The following is a 24,359-nucleotide window of genomic DNA, read 5'->3' on the forward strand; positions in this document are numbered from 1 at the left end:
GAATGCATTTTATTCATATTGTCGCTTTACAGTGCTGGCAGGATGCAGCCTGCTTGTTTCTCTCCCGGTCGACTGTATAAATTATTAAAAGCGAACTCCACCACCGCAGATACGTTCAGTGTACTCTACATGTTGTTATTGTTTTGTTTTTTTCGTGTCTGTGACAAAACTCAAATCACTATTTTCCTCAGGATTTTCTGTGATCAGAAATCTGTCTTTGCTTCCCGCCTACACATTTTGATTCCCGGGCTCCTTGCTGCTTGTGACGTTATGATCACAGAACGCTGCTATAGGCTAGAAAGGTGTTTTCTATTTCCTTAGCAACGGTCTTAACAACCGTGGCAGGAAACTGTTTATGTGCAAAATGACAAGATGACTGCGTAGACTGTGCAAAGATCTATGCAGCATCTGTGGCAGTTATGTCTGAGGTTTTTTTTTTCTGACATGGCCTGTATGCTTTATTCTGTCTCTACTGTGCAAGCAAGGGTCTGATCACAGAGACAAAAAGTATTAATGGCACTTTTTTAATTATTTTATTATGAAAATTGACAATTAAGAAAGGGGGAGACATATTGGGCAAGGCGATTTGGCAACCTGTTAAGTTGTTCAGAAGAACATTCGCCTAAGCCTGAAAAATCACTTCATGTAAGACTAAGTGTTACAAAAACATAGTGACAATTGTGTTGTTTTTTTTTTCTCCTCTTTCATCTTAACGCTTACATTGGCATATGATGGCCAAGGGGAAAGATTAGAATGGGGTTTTAAAGTTAAACAATAGATTCCTAATCTTGGATAGCAGCACAGAAAGCTTTGCAAAATAGTTAATCCAGTGCTTCACTCACTTGCATTGCAAAAACTACAGGGGTAACAGAAAACAGGATGCTTAATAGCTTTAATGTAATTTAACCATTTTATCCTTAACTACTGGCCCGTAGCAACTAGACTAATGTACAGCAGCAAGAATGATTTCTGTCTGTGTTAAAACTTTCAGGATGTTTCTGATTTGCTTTTAAATGTATGTAACCTACCACTCTGTGTAGCCTGAGATCTGTCATTCATTGAGCCTAGATAAATGTGTTAAACTGGAGATGATAGAAAGCTCATGCATACTGTAATTTGTAAATATGAAAAAATGATATATATTTTTTTAACTTCTACTATTGACCAGGACTGCTCAGTGAGATTTTATCTGACAATAAACAACGACAATCTTTTTTCAGAAACTAAAAGGGTCTGTGAGAATTGATTGTATTAATTCATGGCTCAGCCCACTGTTGATGGTGCATGGAATATAAGAACTGTACTTATCATATTCCTCGCTATTTTCCTTACTGTAACAGTCAAAGGCTGTCTCAAAGTTTCCACTGTAACACATTTCTACTTTAACTTTGATACCAGTCAGTTGTTCTCTACTTCAGTTTTCCTGTTCCGTTTTCAGTACCACTTGTAATTCCATTGTAATCTTTCATCTCTGACATCATAATGTATTGGTGTGTTTTAAATCCAGACACTCAATCTACAAGACGGTAGATGTATAAAATGTTATATTAGGCTGGTCAGACTTGGCTTTGGGCCCGGATAGCAGGCAGCTTCTGGTTTGATGGAAGCAATCAATTCCCTGAGTTCAATAACCCGGCAAGTTGGCATTTTGATGAGTGCCTTTCCTGCTGCAGTGAAACCTCTTAATTTTGCCGGTGCACAATTTTGATTTATTTGTATTGAGGAGCCCTGATACAACAAATTGTGTACAGTAGAAAGACATAGCAATATATCCACCCTGTGCATAATTCTTTTTCAGACGGTTGTTTTGCTAAACCAGGGGCCTTGGGGCTCGTTGATGTCTTTTTATAGTGAATGTTAGTTTTACTGGTAAATTGTCTTTTGGTATTTCTCAAGGTTTTATACATTATTTTCTGCAGTGTAAAAGTCCTTTACTATGTATTTGCTTATCCTGTATCTACTAGTTCTTCTAATGTGAAATTTTGTGATATCTTAAAATGTTCTAGTTTTAGTTTCAAACATTTTGTTTCCTTTAAAAAACGTCTTCAGCATAGACCTCAGCACAATGCATTTTAAAATAAATATTTGGTTCCTGGTTAAGAGACTGTTGAGGTTATTTGAGGATCAGGGTTGAAAACTACTGCTTAGGGGGACTGGACTTTTTCAGAGCATTACTAGTTTTATAGCCTAAAATAAGTTGCACACCTTAAAACTAAGAAAGCAGGGGGCTCCCGAGTGGCGCATCCGGTAAAGCCACTCTGTGTGGAGTGCAGGATGCGCCCTATAGCCTGGAGGTCACCAGTTCGAGTCCAGGGTATTCCACTGCTGACTGTGGATGGGAGTTCCCAGGGGACGGCGCATATTTGGCCGAGCGCAGAAGAAGAATCTCACATAAGATACACTATCTCTTATTTATTGAATTAACCTAGATCTATTAAGTTGGTTTCTGTAACCCTTAAACTCAACATATATGGGACATTGTAACTCACCACACCATCAAATGAAGGTACAGTCAAACGATCATCATATTTGGGACGGCTGGGTGTACCTTTTAAAGTGTATTATGCACAGTAATGTAATGATGATATCAGGGGCAGAGTGTTCAGATTTTTATAAAATGGATTTGGATAATCAAGTTTTACAGAATTGTAGAAGTGCAATATTTTGATCTTGCTATTTGCTTATGGTTTTGCAGAATGGTTGATGACCTTCATCGACTTATCAAGGAAGCCAAACTTCCAAAACCCTTCATTCTGGTGGGCTCTGAGCTGGGGGCCCTCAATGGCAGGTTTTATAGTCATATCCATGACTGGTAAGTAGTCATTTGTTTTTGGTCTTTATTTCTGTTTTATTTATTTTGAACAGCTTTTCTAGAATGTAATGATATAAGACATGGCCAGTTTCACAAATAGTTCAACTATACTCAATGTGATCAATCAGATATACAGTATGTAATCAGTTGCTGTAGTAGTGAACATCTTTCACTGAATAACTTGGGTAAGAATCAGGATCTCCTTGACTTCACAAGGGGTATGATAGTGGGAGTCTGTGATGCAAGACAGTCTCCTAGTTTCTACTTTGTTGGAAGGCAAAGGCATGGAAGACTCACACATATGACAGAAACACTCAACAGTAGACAGTAGACAGGACCATGCCATATCCACAATAACAATGCCTAGCAATTGCGCAGCATTGTTGTAGTCACCAGCAAGATTGGATAATTGACCAGTTGATTAAGGTCATATGTACCAATGAATCTTCATTCACGCTGTTATGAACAGATGTGAAGGTTTGGACATGGCAAAAACCTTACAAATTATTTAACCCTCGATGCCTCATGTTAACAGTTCAGGCTGCTGGAAGTGGTGTAGGCCAGAAGAATTTACAACTGGCAAGACTTAAGACCTTTCATTCCCTTTGCAGTGCCTGTCATTTTTTGGCCAGTCAGTGTCTGCACTTTTGTTTAGTCTTTTTGCAGAGAGTGGTAAGAGACTGATTCCTGCTGTTTTAAAGGACATAATACATATGCAAGCCAATACGTAGCTCAAAACTACTTGTCTGTACTTACTAAAGACAGTTTTTTACATTTAAAAAAGAACTGCATTAAATACTAGTCTTTACATTTTGATTTAAAAGGACTTTTATCAACAAGATCTTGCCTCGCCTTTAGGCCAAACCATCCATTCAGGCATAATAATAAGAAAATATTTAGTGTCCTGATCCAATTTGACAAAAAAAGAAAGTTGCACTCTGGAAAGATTTTGAAAAGCACAATAAACATGATCTAGTTGTAATAGTTTAATTAATGAACACCATAAACACTGATTCAGGGTAGCGAATGTCTGTTTAGCTGTCAGTTTTGCTTGCATATGCAATTAGCTCTGTCAAATCATCTATCTGGTGAGTATTTTCAGCTGATGACACATAATCTGTGTGGGCTGAGTGTAAGGTTATTATATTAGTCATTTATCAAAAATAACCTTTGCATTTGGACTTGGCAAAGTAAATAATGCCTGACTAGAAATGTATAAATGGCTGGTGTTGTCTTTCTTCCTCTGCATGAGATTTAAAGTTTTGTCAGTTTTGCAGCTCGGTAGTTAAGAAAGTAAATTACGTGGTGGTAAATGGATGACTGATCTGGCAGGGGAAAAGAAATTATTGCTCCACTGCCACCAGGCCCAATATATTACCTTCACAGACAGATGGGCTCTATCATACATCTCACTCTCATTACTGTCCACAGGGAGGTTTCGGATCTTGTCCTCATTGATCCAATCCCTGAAGACATCTTTTTGGAGGACGTATGGCAGCAGTACTGGTAAGTTATTGCAGATGAAGTCATGAACTTGAATGCAGCTTCGACTTAAGAAGTTCTGTGGGTTAAAAGTGTACTTGCTAAGGCATATCAAAGAAATCTCTGCATTAACTTTTTCAAAACACATTTAAAACATATCAGAAATAAAACTTTTCCATTTCCGTTATTTCTTTCTCTAACCTATGCTGAGAGACTTGTCAAATGTTGTCTTTTCTAGACTAAATTGCTGCAATGTTGCATTTGCTGGTCTTGCATCTGATGGATTGCAGGTGGTTCTGAATGCTGCAGCCTGTCCTCGCCAAAGATCGTTCCTATCAACATATTTCACACATTTTGGCATTCCTTCGTTGATTTGCATTGAAATTCAGAATTGACTTTAAGATTGTACTTTTGACCTACATAACTAGCAGGGATCAGGCCCCAGATTACATATCCAAACTACTTGTACAGGTGGTATTATGCTCTTAGAATTTTAACCATCTACCATTTATTTTTTAAATCCTGTTTTAAAACGTATCGACAATAGCTGAAATAAAAATATTATTTTAAAGCGCTTTTGTAATGGCAGTGTAATTTTGACATTCAAGTTTCTGTTAATTACTTGCAGCAATTACAAGGGATGTACTTTCCTGCAGCACTGATACTGTTGTAGAGAACACTCTCTACTATGAAATGCATGGTTTGCAGAAAATAAAACCTTACCAGGTGTTAATGAAAAAAAGTTCTGAAACGAAAACGATATTCAAGGTCAGGGGTGTGCAATTCGTATCGCCCGCCGCCCTGGACAACAAGTTTTGCCGTTATACTTTGCCTGTCGGACAAGTAGTTTAATTTTTCCTATGTTAGTTCTGTTGCTAGAAAGACACTGGGTATATATATTTCTAGACAGCCATGCAACTTTCTGAAAAGTGAGTTGCAGAAGTCTAGCACCTACACAAACATTTTAAAAAGTGTTTACGTCGCACTCCTGTCACTTCTAATTGGCTAGCTGTGGGAAAAGTTGATCTTCTGTTGGTTACAAAGAAACCCAGAAATGGCTGCCAAGAGAGCCTCTGGCAAGGCACAGACTAATCTCTTAAGTTTAAGGTATTAGTTATGTTTTTTGTAAATGAGCAAATGCTGCTTTCTTAATGCATGAACCTGGCATTTAAATGCAGCAATCTAGTAAATTTACAAAAAAAAGAATATATATATATATATATATATATATATATATAATATATATATATATATATACAGCTCTGGAAAAAATTAAGAGACCACTGCAAAATTATCAGTTTCTCTGGTTTTACTATTTATAGGTATGTGTTTGGGTAAAATGAACATTTTTGTTTTATTCTATAAACTACTGACAACATTTCTCCCAAATTCCAAATAAAAATATTGTCATTTAGAGCATTTATTTGCAGAAAATGACAACTGGTCAAAATAACAAAAAAGATGCAGTGTTGTCAGACCTCGAATAATGCAAAGAAAATAAGTTCATATTCATTTTTAAACAACACAATACTAATGTTTTAACTTAGGAAGAGTTCAGAAATCAATATTTGGTGGAATAACCCTGATTTTCAAGCACAGCTTTCATGCGTCTTGGCATGCTCTCCACCAGTCTTTCACATTGATGTTGGGTGACTTTATGCCACTCCTGGCGCAAAAATTCAAGCAGCTCGGCTTTGTTTGATGGCTTGTGACCATCCATCTTCCTCTTGATCACATTCCAGAGGTTTTCAATGGGGTTCAGGTCTGGAGATTGGGCTGGTCATGACAGGGTTTTGATCTGGTGGTCCTCCATCCACACCTTGATTGACCTGGCTGTGTGGCATGGAGCATTGTCCTGCTGGAAAAACCAATCCTCAGAGTTGGGGAACATTGTCAGAGCAGAAGGAAGCAAGTTTTCTTCCAGGACAACCTTGTACTTGGCTTGATTCATGCGTCCTTCACAAAGACAAATCTGCCCGATTCCAGCCTTGCTATAAATAGTAAAACCAGAGAAACTGATAATTTTGCAGTGGTCTCTTAATTTTTTCCAGAGCTGTGTGTATATATATATATATATATACAGTGCCTTGCGAAAGTATTCGGCCCCCTTGAACTTTGCGACCTTTTGCCACATTTCAGGCTTCAAACATAAAGATATGAAACTGTAATTTTTTGTGAAGAATCAACAACAAGTGGGACACAATCATGAAGTGGAACAAAATTTATTGGATATTTCAAACTTTTTTAACAAATAAAAAACTGAAAAATTGGGCGTGCAAAATTATTCAGCCCCCTTAAGTTAATACTTTGTAGCACCACCTTTTGCTGCGATTACAGCTGTAAGTCGCTTGGGGTATGTCTCTATCAGTTTTGCACATCGAGAGACTGAAATTTTTGCCCATTCCTCCTTGCAAAACAGCTCGAGCTCAGTGAGGTTGGATGGAGAGCATTTGTGAACAGCAGTTTTCAGTTCTTTCCACAGATTCTCGATTGGATTCAGGTCTGGACTTTGACTTGGCCATTCTAACACCTGGATATGTTTATTTGTGAACCATTCCATTGTAGATTTTGCTTTATGTTTTGGATCATTGTCTTGTTGGAAGACAAATCTCCGTCCCAGTCTCAGGTCTTTTGCAGACTCCATCAGGTTTTCTTCCAGAATGGTCCTGTATTTGGCTCCATCCATCTTCCCATCAATTTTAACCATCTTCCCTGTCCCTGCTGAAGAAAAGCAGGCCCAAACCATGGTGCTGCCACCACCATGTTTGACAGTGGGGATGGTGTGTTCAGGGTGATGAGCTGTGTTGCTTTTACGCCAAACATAACGTTTTGCATTGTTGCCAAAAAGTTCGATTTTGGTTTCATCTGACCAGAGCACCTTCTTCCACATGTTTGGTGTGTCTCCCAGGTGGCTTGTGGCAAACTGTAAACGACACTTTTTATGGATATCTTTAAGAAATGGCTTTCTTCTTGCCACTCTTCCATAAAGGCCAGATTTGTGCAGTATACGACTGATTGTTGTCCTATGGACAGAGTCTCCCACCTCAGCTGTAGATCTCTGCAGTTCATCCAGAGTGATCATGGGCCTCTTGGCTGCATCTCTGATCAGTCTTCTCCTTGTATGAGCTGAAAGTTTAGAGGGACGGCCAGGTCTTGGTAGATTTGCAGTGGTCTGATACTCCTTCCATCTCAATATTATCGCTTGCACAGTGCTCCTTGGGATGTTTAAAGCTTGGGAAATCTTTTTGTATCCAAATCCGGCTTTAAACTTCTCCACAACAGTATCTCGGACCTGCCTGGTGTGTTCCTTGTTCTTCATGATGCTCTCTGCGCTTTAAACGGACCTCTGAGGCTATCGCAGTGCAGGTGCATTTATACGGAGACTTGATTACACACAGGTGGATTCTATTTATCATCATTAGTCATTTAGGTCAACATTGGATCATTCAGAGATCCTCACTGAACTTCTGGAGAGAGTTTGCTGCACTGAAAGTAAAGGGGCTGAATAATTTTGCACGCCCAATTTTTCAGTTTTTTATTTGTTAAAAAAGTTTGAAATATCCAATAAATTTCGTTCCACTTCATGATTGTGTCCCACTTGTTGTTGATTCTTCACAAAAAATTACAGTTTCATATCTTTATGTTTGAAGCCTGAAATGTGGCAAAAGGTCGCAAAGTTCAAGGGGGCCGAATACTTTCGCAAGGCACTGTATATAGATAGGGGTCTACTTAAATCGCGGTAAATTTACGTATTTTTCACGGGTATGTTGCGGAATAAAATTAGGATTTCGCGGACATGTTCAAACATTAAATAAACCTAAGTAGACAGTATTTCAGAACACTATAAGCCTAAAAATAGTGGTACTTGCTTCCTTACTAAAACAGTGCTGGCATTTGTTAAAGGCGAGTATGCATCATCCCCCTGCAGTTGACTTGCCCATACATTGAGACTGCACGTTCTGCATCCACTGAATTGGTTGGAAGTTAAGGCAAAGCTTTGCCAAGTTATACAGATGTGGAAATCGATTAGAAACAGCCCAAAGACTCGGTTACACAAGGGCATCTGGCATACTTTAATAAAGGCAATGTATGCAGCACGTTCGTTGTCATGTTATTTGTCCCATCCAATAATTTATTCTATTAGTACCGAGTCAAAACAAAGAAGAAGTGCCTATTCGGGTCTAAAATTCAAACTGTAAGCAGCAGGTTGAAGCGAGGTGGCTGTGCTGGATCGTTTTAGTACTGATTTAACTTGCAGACAGGAATACTTTTTGTCTGGGCTGACTTTGCAGTTTGGTTTCTGAAAGCTGTTTATTTTACGTTCTGTTCAGCAGCCTCTGTAGTAGCCTTTTGTTTAATGTGTGATTCTGAAGCTAAATAGCGATCATTTACCTCAGTCTGCATGTATAGTTTATTTGGGAAATATCTTGAAACGATCATCATCCGAAATATACTTTGCTATTTTTGTCATCCATTTCTACTATTTTACCTCCAATGCTGAAAACTAGATTTTAGCAACCTAAATCAAAACAATGCAGCACCAACTTCGTCCCACCCGCTACTGCACAGTACAGATCACATAAAGGCAGTACAGACACACTGTCATTTGAAGAATAGTAAACAAGAATGTTAACTGCTTTGTAAATGTTACTTGTGGACGTTTTTTGTTTGTTTTGTAAATTCCACACATTACGTATGGCACAAGCCCAACACTGCACATCACCCAGTCAACACCATCCCAACTGTCAAGCATGGTGGTGGCAGCATCATGTTATGTGGATGCTTCTCTTCAGTAGGGACTGAGAAGCTTGTCAGGATAGAGGGGAGAATGGATGGTGCAAAGTACAGGTGAATCCTTGAGGAAAACCTGTTTGAGACAGCCAAGACCCAGTCAAAGTCCTGACTTGAATCCAATGGGAAATTTGTGGTGAGACTTGAAGATTGCAGTCCATCAACTGGAGCAATTTTCCCGTGAAGACTGGGCACACATTTCACCATCATACTCTGCAAAACTGGTAGAGACCTATCCAAAAAGACTTATAATCAGTAATTGCTGCAAAAGGTGCTTCTACCAAGTACTGACTTAAGGGGCTGAATACTTATGCAACCAGTAAATTTCATTTTGTACATTTTCTTTGCAAGTTTTGCTGTCATTTAACCTCCTCCTCCTATAACAGTGTTCAGTTTAACCACTACAGCTTTCAGTAAAAAAAAAAAATGTTTGAAAAACTGTGCATACATTATTTGTAATTCAACAAAATGTGAAAACTTTGCAGGGGGGTGAATACTTCTGCAAACAACTGACTTTATATCTCACCAAAAGTATTTCAAAATGTTTTTGTAGCTGAAAAACTGGAAAATAGCCCCTGTATTGGAAGTGTTTCAGACTTTTAAAGAATGTTTTATATTATTCGTGATAGAGTAAAGGATTGTCAGCTACTCTACAAATAATAGCGCTCATTATTGGATAGAATTTCTAACAGTCACATTATAGATTTCTTTTTGTGCCCTGGAGACGCCCTACCATTAATCAGCAGGCTAAACAAAAGGAGAAATCCGTCGGTCAAACATAATCCAGGAGCATTCCTTAGCACTTGGGTATTCTACAGTGTTTGAAAAAAAGCTCTATGCATGCAATTCATAGTGAATGTTTATTACATTGTCTATAGTCTATCCATCTTTGAGACAAACACCATTTCTGATCCGGTCCTACCTGAAAGGAGACTTTCTAGTGAGCACTAGTCTAGTTAATAAAAAAAATAAAAATTAAAACCTCATATATGCAAACTTTTTTCACATGCTTTTTTCACAAAAAAAAACAAACATGCTAAATGCCTTGAGAAACCAGGGTCCTGCTTTTGACAAATGACAATTTTATTAGCATTACTTTTTTTAAAGAATTAATTCTCAGAATGTCCTTCAGAAAATGTGAATGAATACAATTATTGAACACAGCAGGCACTTGTATTGTAAACTTCCTATTTCAGTGGCAATATTTACTTTGTTTCTGCAGATTATCTAAATTTTGTGAAGTAGTTGACTGCCACCCAGTGGCATATAAAGGAATTATACTTTGAAGATACTGGCAAACAGCTTGACATCAACCATTCTTTTTATATTTGAATGTTTTACTATAAAATTGAGATAATAACGTACTATCTCAGTGTACTTCATTTTGTTCTGATTGTTAAATTTAACAGTCGTTTTTCTTCCCATTTCAAAAGGCTGCAACAAAATGTGCTTTACCAGACAAGGATGGCTCCCCCTCGTATATTTTTTTAAAATTAATGTATTTATTAAATTATTAATAACTATGTTTTTCTTGCTTAAATTTACCATTCAGCCATATTACATGGAATAGATAAATCTGCAAACACAAAAACAAAATCAAATAATATCACTCCACCACTTTTATTTGTAACAAAATGTCATTTAAAGAACCTGTACATGTCAACCTTTTTAATTGAAGAATGGGGAAGTCCAAACTTCCCGATAGATAAAACGAGCACGTCGGAGATGTCTGCTGATGCTGTAAAAGAAGTAGAGAGGAGTACTGTCAGACAAACTGAAAAACCTACTACTACTGCAGGGTGGTCAAATGTATTTTTAGATTTAAAACAGAAAAAAAATCTAAATGGATTTATTTATTTATTTATTTTTTAAACCATTGAAAAAGCCTTTTAATGTGCAAAAATGACCTTGTTATGTAACAGGTAGTCCTTAGCTGTTTTATTGCAAATTTTAGTAAAGAAATCTGTGGTGTTTGGATGCAAGGGAGATATATAATGCTTTTAATGTTCAAACGACAAGTAAGACTAAACATTACATCCAAGAAAAGGTGAAACATGCACAAAACAAAGATAAGCAAAACAAAAGCAAGCTTTCATAATATTCAAAATCACTTTGATATACCCTTGTTTACTGACTCTGACATTTATTTATTAATTTTTTAAATAGCTATTAATGAATTACCTTTTACCACTGACAGATGACAGTTGCTTTCTGTCAATAAGCTACAGCCCTGACACGTGAGAACCATGCTATTTGGGGGGTCATATTCAGCAATTCAGCCCAGATACTTTATTCGTTCCAAGGGCTTATGTTTCCAATTAGCACTATATCAAAATGTTGGTTTTGTGATCCAAGTGACCTAATTTATTGCACCAATAAGCAGAGACTGATTGGGAGCATGGTCTCCTGTGGTACAATACCGCTGTATTACTTGAGTACCGGTATGCCTTTTGTTTTGTTGGCGCTTCATGTTTTGTATTTATATTTTGTTTACAACATTTCAAGTACAATGGTTAATTCAGATTCCCATTTATTTCTTTGTTTTATAAAATCATCTTATGCAGATCCTGAAATCCATTCTATTGAATCATCCAGGATTTGATGTCCATGCCATAGATCATATCCGATCAGCTCTTTACTGCCCTTGCTTACTGCCTTAGGTGACAGATATTTGGAATAGAAATGAGACTGAACTAATAGGGGACTTCGAAAGACTGTAGGCTAATGGTCTATAAAGTTATAAGCAGCACTTCAGACTTGTAGATTACTGTATGCTGAGAAACAAGTATACAGTAACTCAACTGAGATGTTGTTTCCTTTTATAAAGAGTGCTACTGTTTGTGCTTCAGTCAAATATGAAGCATCTGGCCCCCAAGCAAAGACATGAAAAGGAATTTTAATAGGAAGAAAGTAGTGAGTTTCTTCTGGACAAAAATAAAATGCAGTGCACATTTTATGAGAGAGCATTATTTGAGAAATATGATATTGTGGTGTATGATAAAACAAGTAGAGCTGTGTTATCGGAATCTGGCAGCCGGTTTAGTTTGCTTCCGGTAATGATTGAACACACTGCATAGAGCTGCACGATTTCTTTAAAGTGACTTCTACGAAAGACACCAGCTGCATCAAAGGTCAGAAATATTTCCGCTAAAAATCGCTCTGTCCAGTCCAAGGAGGGACATTTCACGTATCTGTTATCTTTACATTTATTTATTTATTTTGTTCGATAATTCACTGATAGTGAAAACAGAATGTCTTTAAAAGGTGCACATAAAATGCTAAATATTCTATAATTTGGCATGCACTGTTTTTCAGGTAAGCATTTAAATATTGGAACATTTGTTGTATAATAACTAGAAAAAATAATCAATTTTGCATGTGACACAACACTATTTTTTTTTGCTTTTAGTAAATATTATGTCAAATCATGACATCTTGAAATACGTATTTTTAGACCGTGAAATGGTGTGGAAATATGATCCAACCCTATTCCTTCCTGATCTGCTGGCTTGTCTCTGTTCACATTTGCACTGCATCAGTAGATGCAGCAACAGTGGTGTTCAACTCCACCTTGTGGATCCATTTAGACACTGCTTGGTAAAATAATAATAATAATAATAATACGTATGGTCTAACCCCTCCTGCAGTGAAACCGGAATTAAATGTGGTCAGTTCCTGTTTTTGAATTCCAATTCCAGTTTCTTTTTAAAATCAATTCCAACACATTATTCATCAAAATTGCAATCAGTATTCTGTTAAAATTAGCTTCTCACAGTGGCTACAAATTATTTCAATTGAAGTCAGTGTTAGTCAGTTAGATTGGCTTCAAATTAAAGCAGTTGAACAAGTATGTCTCAGTTCCAATTCCTTTGACCCCAGCCCTGTTAACTTTCCATCACAGAGAGGCACTGGACATTTTTGGCTACCTTATGAGACGGGTTGCTGCTTATTCAAATTGTCTCTGTCATCCTCCCTGTACCTAAATTATATTTATTCTCAGTATTAGAATGGTGAATTGGGGCATTTTGTTTCCACCAATGAAATGAGTGTATGGCCTGCGATTTTCTTCAAGGCGCAGCTCCTTATAATATTCTGAGTTCCAGCGTACATCCATGGCTTGGACCAGTTTATTCCTTTTGTGGTCCAGCTTGTTCTGCTTTTCATACAGGTTCTGTGCATCCTTCTGGCTTCGCAAATAATGACTCCCTAGATCTCGTCCAATTTGCAGATTGTTGCTGAGCCCTGGAACATTTTTCACAGCATCATTGATTGCTAGTTGCAGTGTGTGTCCAAAACAGGGAATTACAGGCACTACATTTTGAATCATTTTCAGAGCATCCTGAATATTCCGTGCATTGTCATTTACACTGAACAGTTTTTTTATTTTTCGACCCATCAATGTCAAACATTTCCAGTACCTCATCCCACTTTGTCAGGATGTTTTCAACAGTGTGTGCTCAGGAAAATAAGGTGTATCCAGAAGATGTTGTTTCATTTTGAAATCTTCAGTGAGATAATGCACTATTGGAGAAATAAATGAATTGTTTGCTCTTGATGACCAGATATCACTGGCCATTCCCAAGGCAGGAGGGCTGTCATTGTGTATTGTTTGTTTAACACGTGTGTGCTGTTTTGCAAATAAATCAGGGATGGTTGATGCTGAAAATGATGTACGATGAGGGATTATCATAGTAAGGTTCAAGTTCATCTAGTAGGAGATGGAAACCCCTATCTTCAACAATGCTGAAAGGCCTTAGATCAAGTGTAATCATTGAGGCAATCTTTTATTTTTTGCTGCTTCAGATGATCCTTTTGAAAATGTTACATTGGTCATGAAACTGCCAATATCAGACTGAGCCTTTTCTAATCTGATGCGTTTTGGGGTTGAGGATGAGGCTGTCTCTGCTTACCTGATCTTTGATTTCTCTTTCAGATCTCTAAACAATTTTGGATGTTTTGCGCTTAGATGATTCTTGGCATTTGTAGTATTTCCTGTCAGGCATTTGATTTAACTTTTGCATGTCTTGCATACTGCTGGTTCTTTCTCAGTTTTATCAAAATAATCCCATACAATGCTGGGTAATTTCCTGTTACTACCCTCAGTTCCCTGTCCAGACTGCCCCTCAGCTTCTGCCATGATAAGCACTCTCTTGGTCTCAACAGCCTGAAATCTTCTTGCTCTTTTGAATCTAGAGTTGATAATGCTGCATAACAGAAAATAATAATAATAATAATAATAATAATAATAATAATAATAATGATAATAATACATGGTTGGCAGTTTATTAACTCATTAAATATAACGTAATACAAGAAAGAATGGCAACCGCAAACAAAATATTATAAAAATAATTGTTAGTAATTAATAATTACAATTATTTTTATAATATTTTATTAGGTTGCCATTCTTAAGTGTATTACATTTCATTTAATAATCACTAATTATTAAATGAAACGAAGTGCAAGAAATAGTAATATGAAACATTTTTTTATTAAAAAAATATATATATAATTTCTTAACCTGGCTCGCTGACTAAAGTAAAATGAGAAACTGTCTCGGATACATTAAAGTGAAAGTAAAACAATACAATAACTTTGAGTAGCTTACTTTTTATAAATACATATTTATGAACTTACAGTATTTAAACACTCGCTCACCTTCTTTCTCTGACAAGTATTTAGAACAAAGATTTTTGGTACTACACTATGCTCCCTGTATGTTTTTGTTCCTGATGCCGTTTTGTATGCATTATGGGATCGCTCACAGGAGGGTGGGTCTCGAGGTTTACTTGGACTCAATGGTTACCTGACGCAAGTGGCTGGAATAAAAAGTAACTTTTATGATGCGTGACCATAAACAAGACATGAAGTTTTATAGTATAATAATCGATTGAAATTGTGCAGTTTATTAACATTCGAAGTCGGTTTCGGTGTTTAATTTGAATAATCGGAAATTAACTGTTTTCGATGAATCACTCATCACTGTTGATCAACTATAATCCACAATCAATTGACTGATGAATTTCAATATAAATATTAGAATATTAGTGTAAATTGTTTAGCGTTTAAACGTTAGTGAAGTGACAAACGTTTTAAATTTTGCTTAATTGTTTAAACTGTCAAAAATGTGCAGGTCAAATATTAAGAAGCGGGTGTCAGCAAATAATGGCTACTCAGTGTTTGTTTGTTTATTAATTAATTAATTAATTAATTAATTAATTACTTCTTACCTTTGTCACGTGGTATCATTGTTTTGGATATTCACCTTCCAATATCCAGCATGCTTTTGGTCACGCGACTAGTCTGCTTCTGCTGTGGCTGGATCTAGCATGGAGGAGGTGGGACCCAGACATGCAAGCAAAATGTTAGGAAATGTGATAGAATTCAGACTGAAAACATAACATGGTTGTGGAAGGGTGGTTAATTCACTGACACAGGAGACAGAAAACTGTAGTGCTAAACACCACTTGGGTGCACGATTTATTGTTGACCACAAGGTGGCACTGTTGCACTATTATTACCAGCAATGGTAGAAGTGACTCACAGTTCACTTTCAGTGCACACACAGATGCACAAAATAATAATCAAAACAGAAGGCACAAAGAAAAAGAGAAAATAAAACACAATTAAAACTACAAAATAATATATATATATATATATATATATATATATATATATATATATATATACATTTTTTTTTTTTTAACAAAAGATTGCTTCCGTTTTTTTCCTACAGCTGCCAGTCAGAAGTACAATCTATTGCTATTATAGTAATTTTTTTTAAACGGAATATTGATTCTTTGAATTAACGTGATACTGTACTTGGAATGAAGTCAGTTTGGTGTGAACATAACTAGTTCTTGTCTCTTTTATATACAGTAAGTAGGATAAATTAGCGATTTGGATTTTAGCACTGTTTGAATAATTAGACTGCATAGCATTTCTGTAATAATGCAATTAATGCTCACCCTCTAATCAAAAGACCATTATTGTACCGTCGATGCTATTATTTTTTCATATTGCTTCTCTGTTTTATACATTTATTTATATATAGTGCTTAATTTAGTAATTTTATTTGATTTAATTTAGTTTTTTTTTTTCTGTCAAACAACTTAATGGGTTTTTAAATAGACCAAGCCTTCATTTTTCGCAACATGTTAATAAGCAACTAATCTTTATTTATTAAAGCTATAATAAAAAATAAAGCATTTTGCTGGACACACTATTACAATCGTTATGACAAGTAACTGTATTTAAATTAATAAAGATGAGTCGCTTCAACATTTAAATGAAAAAGTAAGACTTACCATTTAAAAGCCCATTTGGTGGTTTCACAGAAAGAAAAAACCTAAATTTAATCAATTTTACTATTAACGTGCATCTCAGTTGTGATTTGAGATACACGAATAGATTGACAGGTATCATTTGCATTTAAGTAGAGTAGAAAAGCCAATGTAAAATACCTATTTATACACATGCAGTAATTTATAGAAAGCTATTTATTTTAAAATACTCAGAGCCCTTGCAGCAACGCACTTCCCCCAAGATGGCCGACTTCCGGTTTTCTCCTGCTGTTGAGACCGCACATCGAGGGGGATGCATACTACCCCCCTTACACAGCGTCTTTTCAAAATGTGTTTATTTTAACATTTAAACTATATATTTTTAAAAGTTTAAACGTTTATTAATCGGAATCTAGTACCCCTAAGAAATATAATAGTTGGGAAAACTGTTATATGCAGTACATCATCTTTATTTCATGGGTAAAAGGCATTTGAGAATTTATTCATTTTACTCTGTTTGAAGAAATACAATGCACACAGTATGGCGCTTACAATATATTTAAAATTTTCTTTTTTAGGTACAAAGAACTGGTGCCTTATCTACAAACGCTGCAGTTTTCTGCGGCCAGTGGATTAAGTCGACTGTTACTAATTGCGGGGTGGATGCAGCCACCAATCACAGGAGAGAACATTTCTGAAGATTTAATAAGAAGACAAGTGAGGCATCATTTATGTTACGTATAGTCTTTTACAGGTTTGCTGTTTTATTTATATGTCCCTTGAGATCTTTTTAGACTGTCCCTATTACTCAGAAACCCTTAATTTTAGTGATGTGTTCCATTTGAGTGTGCCTTTCTTTACTGTTTGTTTTCATATTGTTTATACAATGAGTGCATTTTACAGATGACTGGTGGAATTATTGCACAATCGATTCCCCTAATTGCACTTCCTTTACCGGTTCAACAACACACAAGGTGATTTTTTTGCTGAAAAACAGAACAGAACAGATGACATGTGGGTTTTATCACCGGGGTGCACTGCTGGTATGGTTTAGAAAGCATGATAAAGTTTCTTTACTACACATGTGGTGTAGTTACCTCCCATAGAAAGATGGGCTCCAGAACATGTCCCATCCCAAGAAGAAACCTAGTGAAATATATGTAAGTAATAGGTGCTTTTAAAAAGAAAACCGATCCTGTGGTGGAGTAAGCCCATCTTGTATTATTTTTTTTCAATGTTTATTTTTTATTGACCTGTAATAATCTCATATGACCACTAGTGGCAGCAGAGCAAGAGAATCCCAAGTTGTGATGTTTGGATATATAAAATAAAACAGAAATGTGAGATAACAGCATGGCCTGGTGGCCTAAATCACGGTGGTCCTACAAATTGTGATACATGGGTCTGAATGTTATTTGTTCTTTTTTTGTTTTTGGTAGGTTACCAAACTCGGACACCGTATATATTGCTTGATACTGTAAGGGAGGACTATCCCAATGCACGTCTCATCTCTTGTGACATAAAACGTCCAGTCTGCGATCTCCACCTCATCTTCTCCACCTTCACATTCTGCCCTGGGCTTATATAGGAGGGTCTGTGATCACCTTAAAAAAAAAAAAAAAAAAAGTTGAGCAATTGTCCCACTGAGCCCAGCAAGCAAAAAGCCAACTTGGTTTAGGGTATTTTAGCAATTTTAATGCTTCTGATTGCCAGATGCACACGACTGATCTGCTTATAAAAAGTCCCCCCCAGGTATGCGTAAGATAAGCCTATGTCTTCCAACACACCCTGTTCTGGGTTACTGCTTACTTAAGTAACTGTTACTTATTTTTTATTTTATTAATACTGATTAACGCTATTTTTAATTGATATTGCTGCAGAAAATGAATTTTTCGCTTAGGAAATGTAGCTTTATAGCAGAATTACACTTTGGTCTGGACTTAAGTTTAGTGGCCTTGTCCTTTTTGTTGCCAATATAGAGCCCTGCACTGAGTCTATAGCTGAAACATTTTAAAAGCCTGCATTGATTTGCCTTCCATAAATAAGAATTCAATATTTGGGGCTCTACAATGAACAGGTATATCATGTAAAATGCCCTGTATTTTGTAAATAGGACAGTTGACAGAGCCAGAGCAGGTGTCTTCCTAAGCTGGGCTCCAGAATCGAAAGTGTTAAAGGAAAAAGATTGTCACAATATCCTGGCCTATTCCTGTTTTCTTAATCGTTTTTCATGTTCAAAGAGACATGCAAAAGAAAAATATATATAAATGAAGAAATCATTTTTGTCATCTGGCTGAGTGTTTGCTTAATAACAGAAGTCGTCCACGCTGCTGATTCTGTACCTACTTGTAGCAAACTCAGCAGCCTGTCTGCACAAAAAAAGCAATCAAATAACTGTTAATAGATACATGGCCCTTTTTATGTTATGATGGGAAGGTTTGTGGCCCTTGAAATTTCTTTTGACATTTTAATTTGAATCTTCACTTGCTTGACATTGTGCATTGTTCATACCTGCTCTGCACTTAAGTCAGACTATTAATTGACTGTGTCAGCAGCATATCAGTACGTTTTCAGAACCAACTGCATTTTTTATTTTTTTTTTACAAGAAGGTAAATGGAAGGTTAAACTGTACATACTACAACTGCAGTATCCCACAATCCTGCTCAATATTACACTAACATGTAATTGGTTGTTTTATTTTACTACATTCTGCTATAGTTTACCCTTCTATGTACTCTACTTCATTAGAAACCGGGCCTTGTTTGCTTTCCAATTTAGTTACATCTCTGCTGTTTCATCCGCTTCAACCTACAACAGCAAAAGGCTATTAAAGAATAAATAGCAGGGTTCCCACGGGTTGCTACAACTGTTTAATAATGTACCTGTCATTTTCCTTTTCATTGTCAACATCCTGACAACTTTATACACTTTATACACATGTCATCTGTGTTTTTCACTGTAGCTCTAGGTATCTTAGCAACAGCTTTTTTTTTTACATTTATTTATTTATTTACAGGAAATACTCACAAAGAAGTTAGAATTTGCTTTAAACTATTTTAAACCATATGGTCTATCCAGTCTTAACCCTGTAAACCCTATGATGTGTGAACACTATGGAAAAGTACTTGTGACTTATAAGGCAAGGTCACCACGTTCATTTGTGTACAGGGATAGCATTCTGACTGATGGTGTCTGACTTAACTCTTTTTGTGATATTTTATGAGGGAATAAAAATTAGTTATGGCCATATATTCAAATGTCCTATCTGTTCAATGAAGATGAGTCTGCTGCACGTTAAAGCAGAAACTGTTCATTAAAATCCTTTTTTGTACATAGTTTTTTTGATGGTGATAGAGATGAGGGACCTATTTCAGCTTTTGATATATTACAGTTGTTGCCAAGGAGATAAGTACATCAAGTAAGGCATTGTGGTGGAATTCTCAAGGGAGAAAAAAAAGGTTTGATGACAGAACGGAAAAGGTTACAGTACAGACTTCCGTGTGGTTCAAGCATAGCCCTTGCAAACCACCACCTCTTCCCAAGGTCAAATACTGTCATAGCAGTATGTTCCTAAATACTGGCTATATTACAACTGTATTGTAATTCGGAGCTTTTATGTAAAAAAAATAAAATAAAAAATTGTGCACAGGAGATTTGGGGGAGGGGGGGATTCATATATATTGGCTAAAATAATTTACCCCTTACAAATACTTGTAATTATTTGCCTTGGACTTTGCATAAAAGACAGTGCCATTTGGCAGTTTTATTAGAATGAGCCTTCTGGACAGCACATACAGCTATCCAGTGGGTGGATAATGTAAATGCTGCAAGGATGTAAATAGTTTTTTTTTTTTTTTTTTGTCTGCAGAAATACCTTCTTAGTAACCCAGCTCATCAAAGTAGTTCTGTTGACGAACATTTTTTTCTTAATGAGAGCGTGTCTCAAGTCAGGTAAGATTTATCTATTTATTTATTTATTTATTTATTTATTAATTCCCTCCTAGATTACTAACATTTTTGGTTATTTAAATTTAAGGAAATATAAGAAAGTAATTCTAGAGGAAGATTCAAGCCCATGGGGTACGAGTATATTTTAATGATCTACTCAGCAGCTGATCTATATTCTGAAGCTAATCCTGCTGGTGCTTCCTCCCCCCCAGGGGTGATTCTGAACCCCTAACACCATGCAATACAACTAGTGGAAAGAAGCCCATGTTGGAGCTGGTTTAGATGTGAGTTTTAGTGCATGAGTATTAAGATCTGCTGCAGTTTAGATTCTTCGAGCCTCATCATTTTAAGGACAAAGATTGACTTCTGGTATGCTCAGTATCGTTTCACAGATTCAGTCAATTCAATTGTATGGAATACTTTATATTTTCTACCTTAAAATGCCAAAAGTTATTGTTGCGGGATCTAATAATTAAAACATTTTTTTGTCCCCCAGGGAAATTGCAACATACAAACCCCTCTCCAGCAGGACTTCTGTGAGTGTGATCACCGGCGATTATTATGATGCACTGCTTCCAGCCCATCTTAATTTGGTAAATTTCTTATCTCTAAATGTTGTGCTTAAAAGTTCAACTATATACAACACATAAACGATTGTTAGTGACAGACAGGACAATGCAGACAAACGGCTGTTGCTTCTAAGCTGGATGACCATTTCAAAGTTAATTTGCAATGTTCTCAATGTTCTGATGCAGTTGCAAATCCAGCTTGACCCTGATTATTGGGTTTGAAGGGGTTGTACATTTTTACAGGCATGTTTTTTGCCCCCTCATTAGTGCTCTTTGACATCAGCCAGTGTTGGCAGAGATTTAAAGGGAGTGGCCTCCTTGCACATCCCTCACTTTTACATTTGCCCAATATAAATAAATACATGCCATTTACAGAATAAATAATTTAAAGAATTAACAGAATAAGGGATCAGCACATGCACCCTAGCCAGACATTAAGAATTAGGGTTAGCTACAGATGCACTGCCTGCTCAATAACGCGTTACATTAGATATAGCAGCAATTTAAGGCAAACACTAATAGAGAAAAAAGACAGTGTGCTACATGGGAACAGAAGCACAGGGATTGAGTAGGGACTACAGCTGAAGCCAGATGTAGTGGGAAATAGATAGAACAGTATTCACTAAAGCAGAATGAATGATCAATCGATAAATGCTTCTGTAAAAGCATGTGATCTACTGGAGAAAAGCTTACACGAAAAGCAGTACACATTGCCAGTAGATGGAGAGTGCAACAACTTCACCGTTGTGCAGGCAACATGAAAAAAGATCTTTAGAAAACATTCTTCTCTTCGCTGCAATCACCCGCTCAGAAGTCAGGAAGTTTTCTACATCTGCGTTTCTCCACACAGCCAAACCTTTACTAACCCAAAACGTTTTCATCTAATTTTCTCCACAGTGCAGGATCTGTAGAAACTGGGTCGGTGGTAGATAAATCTACCTTTTGTTGAGCAGCTTTGAATGTAGTAAGAGGCTGTTGTATTTCTACCACATTTTCTTCTGCCTGCAATTTCTTAACATTACCAGCTCCAGACAGGCCATTTTGCTCCGTGTCATATTTTTTTCAGCCACTTCACAGCTGTCATGTAGGGGCTTGTCTGTTTTTTTTTTTTTTTTCCTTTAAGCAGCCCCAATTGTAGTGACGGTTGGTAGCAAAATCCATGATTTACTAATTAGCATATCAGCAGCAGTTATAATACTTCTTTAATGCTAGCGTGCGCAAGCACACGGTGGTGCATTCATCTACATGTTCATGCTGCAGTTCAAGGTCATTGGCGTTCCACTAAAAACAGACAGGTCACGTGTCAAAAACACTCAAACCATTTTCAAGGGAGGGGGATGTCAAGTGTTATTAAATAATGTAAAATTGTGAACAGTATTTACTACTCTTACAGTGATGTACACATGATACATATACATTCCAAGACTCTGTAAGTAAAATAAATGGAAGATGAAATATGTAAGATCAGCATTATGGGGCACTAGTTTTCTGGGGGCCATAGGCCTCGGCCCCATAGGCCCTTAATACAACCCTGTTTGTGACACCATTTTCTCCCTACATGCAAATCATTGATCTAAATGGGGGGGAAAAATACCTTCAACTCTTTCCTTCACATTTGCAGAATAAACAATGTGTTATAACTTTGGTTAATACTTTTTTCTTTTGGATTTCAGGCAGTAGAAAAGTTTCAAGAACAACTGCTGGCACAGACCTACCCATCAGCCAAACAGATTAAGATCCCCGGGGCTGACAGGAAAATGATTTACAAAAAGCCTTATGAAGTTAGTAAACACTTAATGAAGTTGGTAAAACAAAAGAAGCCCAAACAGGAGAGTCAGTAGTTCATAAACCGATCCCATGGCCATAAAATATGTACCTTGATGGACTGTTAATATGAAAAAAGAAAGCCCCAAAATGTTTATTGGTTGTATGTTTTTTGTTTAAGTTAAAGTGAGGACGGTATGGCTTTTGCATGCAGTATATCTAAATATTTAAAATCTTTGGTGATTTGACACTTGTTTGCAACTCTATTCTGTGTTTTGCTTGAAACCTGAATTTCCTACAGAAAATATATATTAGATCATAAATGCATGTATTGGTTATGAAGCTCCAAAACCAAAATGCTAACATTTTGCTAAAATTCAGAAATTAAGAAAACTAACCATTTTCATTGAATTGAAAATATTTGGAAAAAGTATTTCCCCAACAACATTTTCAACGATTTTAAAGGTGTTTATGACTTAATTTGCTATGTAGTGTTTCTAAAATACCTTCATTTTAATACAGTGACATTCCTGGGTTTATTTTAATGATCTAAACAGTGGTGTTCTTGATTTTTATTATGTGCAGTTTACTGGAAAACACTAGAAATGTAGATGTTTACAATCTCATTTGTTAAACTGCTGTTTTTCCTAGTCTTTGCAACATATATCAACATTGACATTTCCTGTCAGACATATAAGTAAAAATCAATTGGAAATAAAACTTATTTAATCATGGTAACCAATGTACTTTTTTAAAAAATATCTCAATGCTGTTCATTAACTTGCTGTTATATTGATAACCACACTTGTTTTTTGATTGTGTGTAGTAAATAAAGTTGTTTATTAAAATATGTACATTTTGTCATTTTTTTGATCAGTTTGCGGTATTGATTTCTGCTGCCATGAAGTTAACCCCTACAAGATGCTGGTTGATGTGATAGAACCTTACTAAAACAATATATGATTTGCTAAAAAGAAAAAGCATATTGTGTGTATAAATCAGTGGTCACAAACCCAAAATTAAATGTTACTTTTCTTAACTTTTAATATATGGTAAGACTAGTGTTTCAAACATACATGAACTAAAAATAAAATGTCCTCATGAATTTATATAACAAACATGCACATACCATACAGCGCTAAAGTGTACATACTGTAACAGTTACATCCCTGCTGTTTTTAGGTATTGTTAATACACAGTATTGTATACTTATGTGGAAATAAGGACATTTAGCCAGTCAGTTATTTTTAGGCTTCTTGTTAATGACAGAAAAGTAGGACAGTATCCCATTATGCTTTTTATCAGACATTACTATCAGTGGTGTAGTAGTAAATAAAAGTTTGGTGGAGTTGAACAGATAGATTGAACAAATAAACATGAACAGATTGATTGTTATTGCCCACCCTCCGTTATTGTCTTTTCCAGTGAGCACACAGAGAGGTTGACGTGTGTCCATGACTAAACTCAGACTGCGCAAGTTTGCTGTCTCAATGTCCAAAACGAGGCGACGGCGATATTCTTTGATACATTTTCACGTGTGTGTGGTCAAATTCGAACATAGTTTGCTGGAAAAGATTTCTATTTATTTTCAAAAAGGTTCCAAAAAAGTTCCAAAAAAAGGACATTCATCTTGTGACAATGGATACTGTAGACTGCCTTCCTTCCCTCCGGGAAAATGTGCTGAAAAAACTGAAAGCTAGTCGTACAGC

At 36.3% G+C, this 24,359-nt stretch overlaps 1 protein-coding gene across 1 annotated transcript in view; it reads left to right on the forward strand.

The window, feature by feature from the left end:
• The window catches only part of si:dkey-122a22.2 (uncharacterized), a 36,379-nt gene extending 12,879 nt beyond the window's left edge, over positions 1-23,500 (forward strand). The window contains exons 6-11 of the mRNA XM_033998792.3: positions 2,696-2,812; positions 4,244-4,318; positions 16,947-17,085; positions 20,238-20,320; positions 20,814-20,910; positions 22,560-23,500. Coding sequence (XP_033854683.1) covers positions 2,696-2,812; positions 4,244-4,318; positions 16,947-17,085; positions 20,238-20,320; positions 20,814-20,910; positions 22,560-22,727 — 679 coding nt within the window. The 3' untranslated portion in view covers positions 22,728-23,500. The remainder of the gene's footprint in view (positions 1-2,695; positions 2,813-4,243; positions 4,319-16,946; positions 17,086-20,237; positions 20,321-20,813; positions 20,911-22,559) is intronic.
• The last annotated feature ends 859 nt before the right edge of the window (positions 23,501-24,359 follow it).

This window comes from Acipenser ruthenus, chromosome 4, assembly GCF_902713425.1.
Source record: "Acipenser ruthenus chromosome 4, fAciRut3.2 maternal haplotype, whole genome shotgun sequence".
Taxonomy (NCBI): Eukaryota; Metazoa; Chordata; class Actinopteri; order Acipenseriformes; family Acipenseridae; genus Acipenser; species Acipenser ruthenus.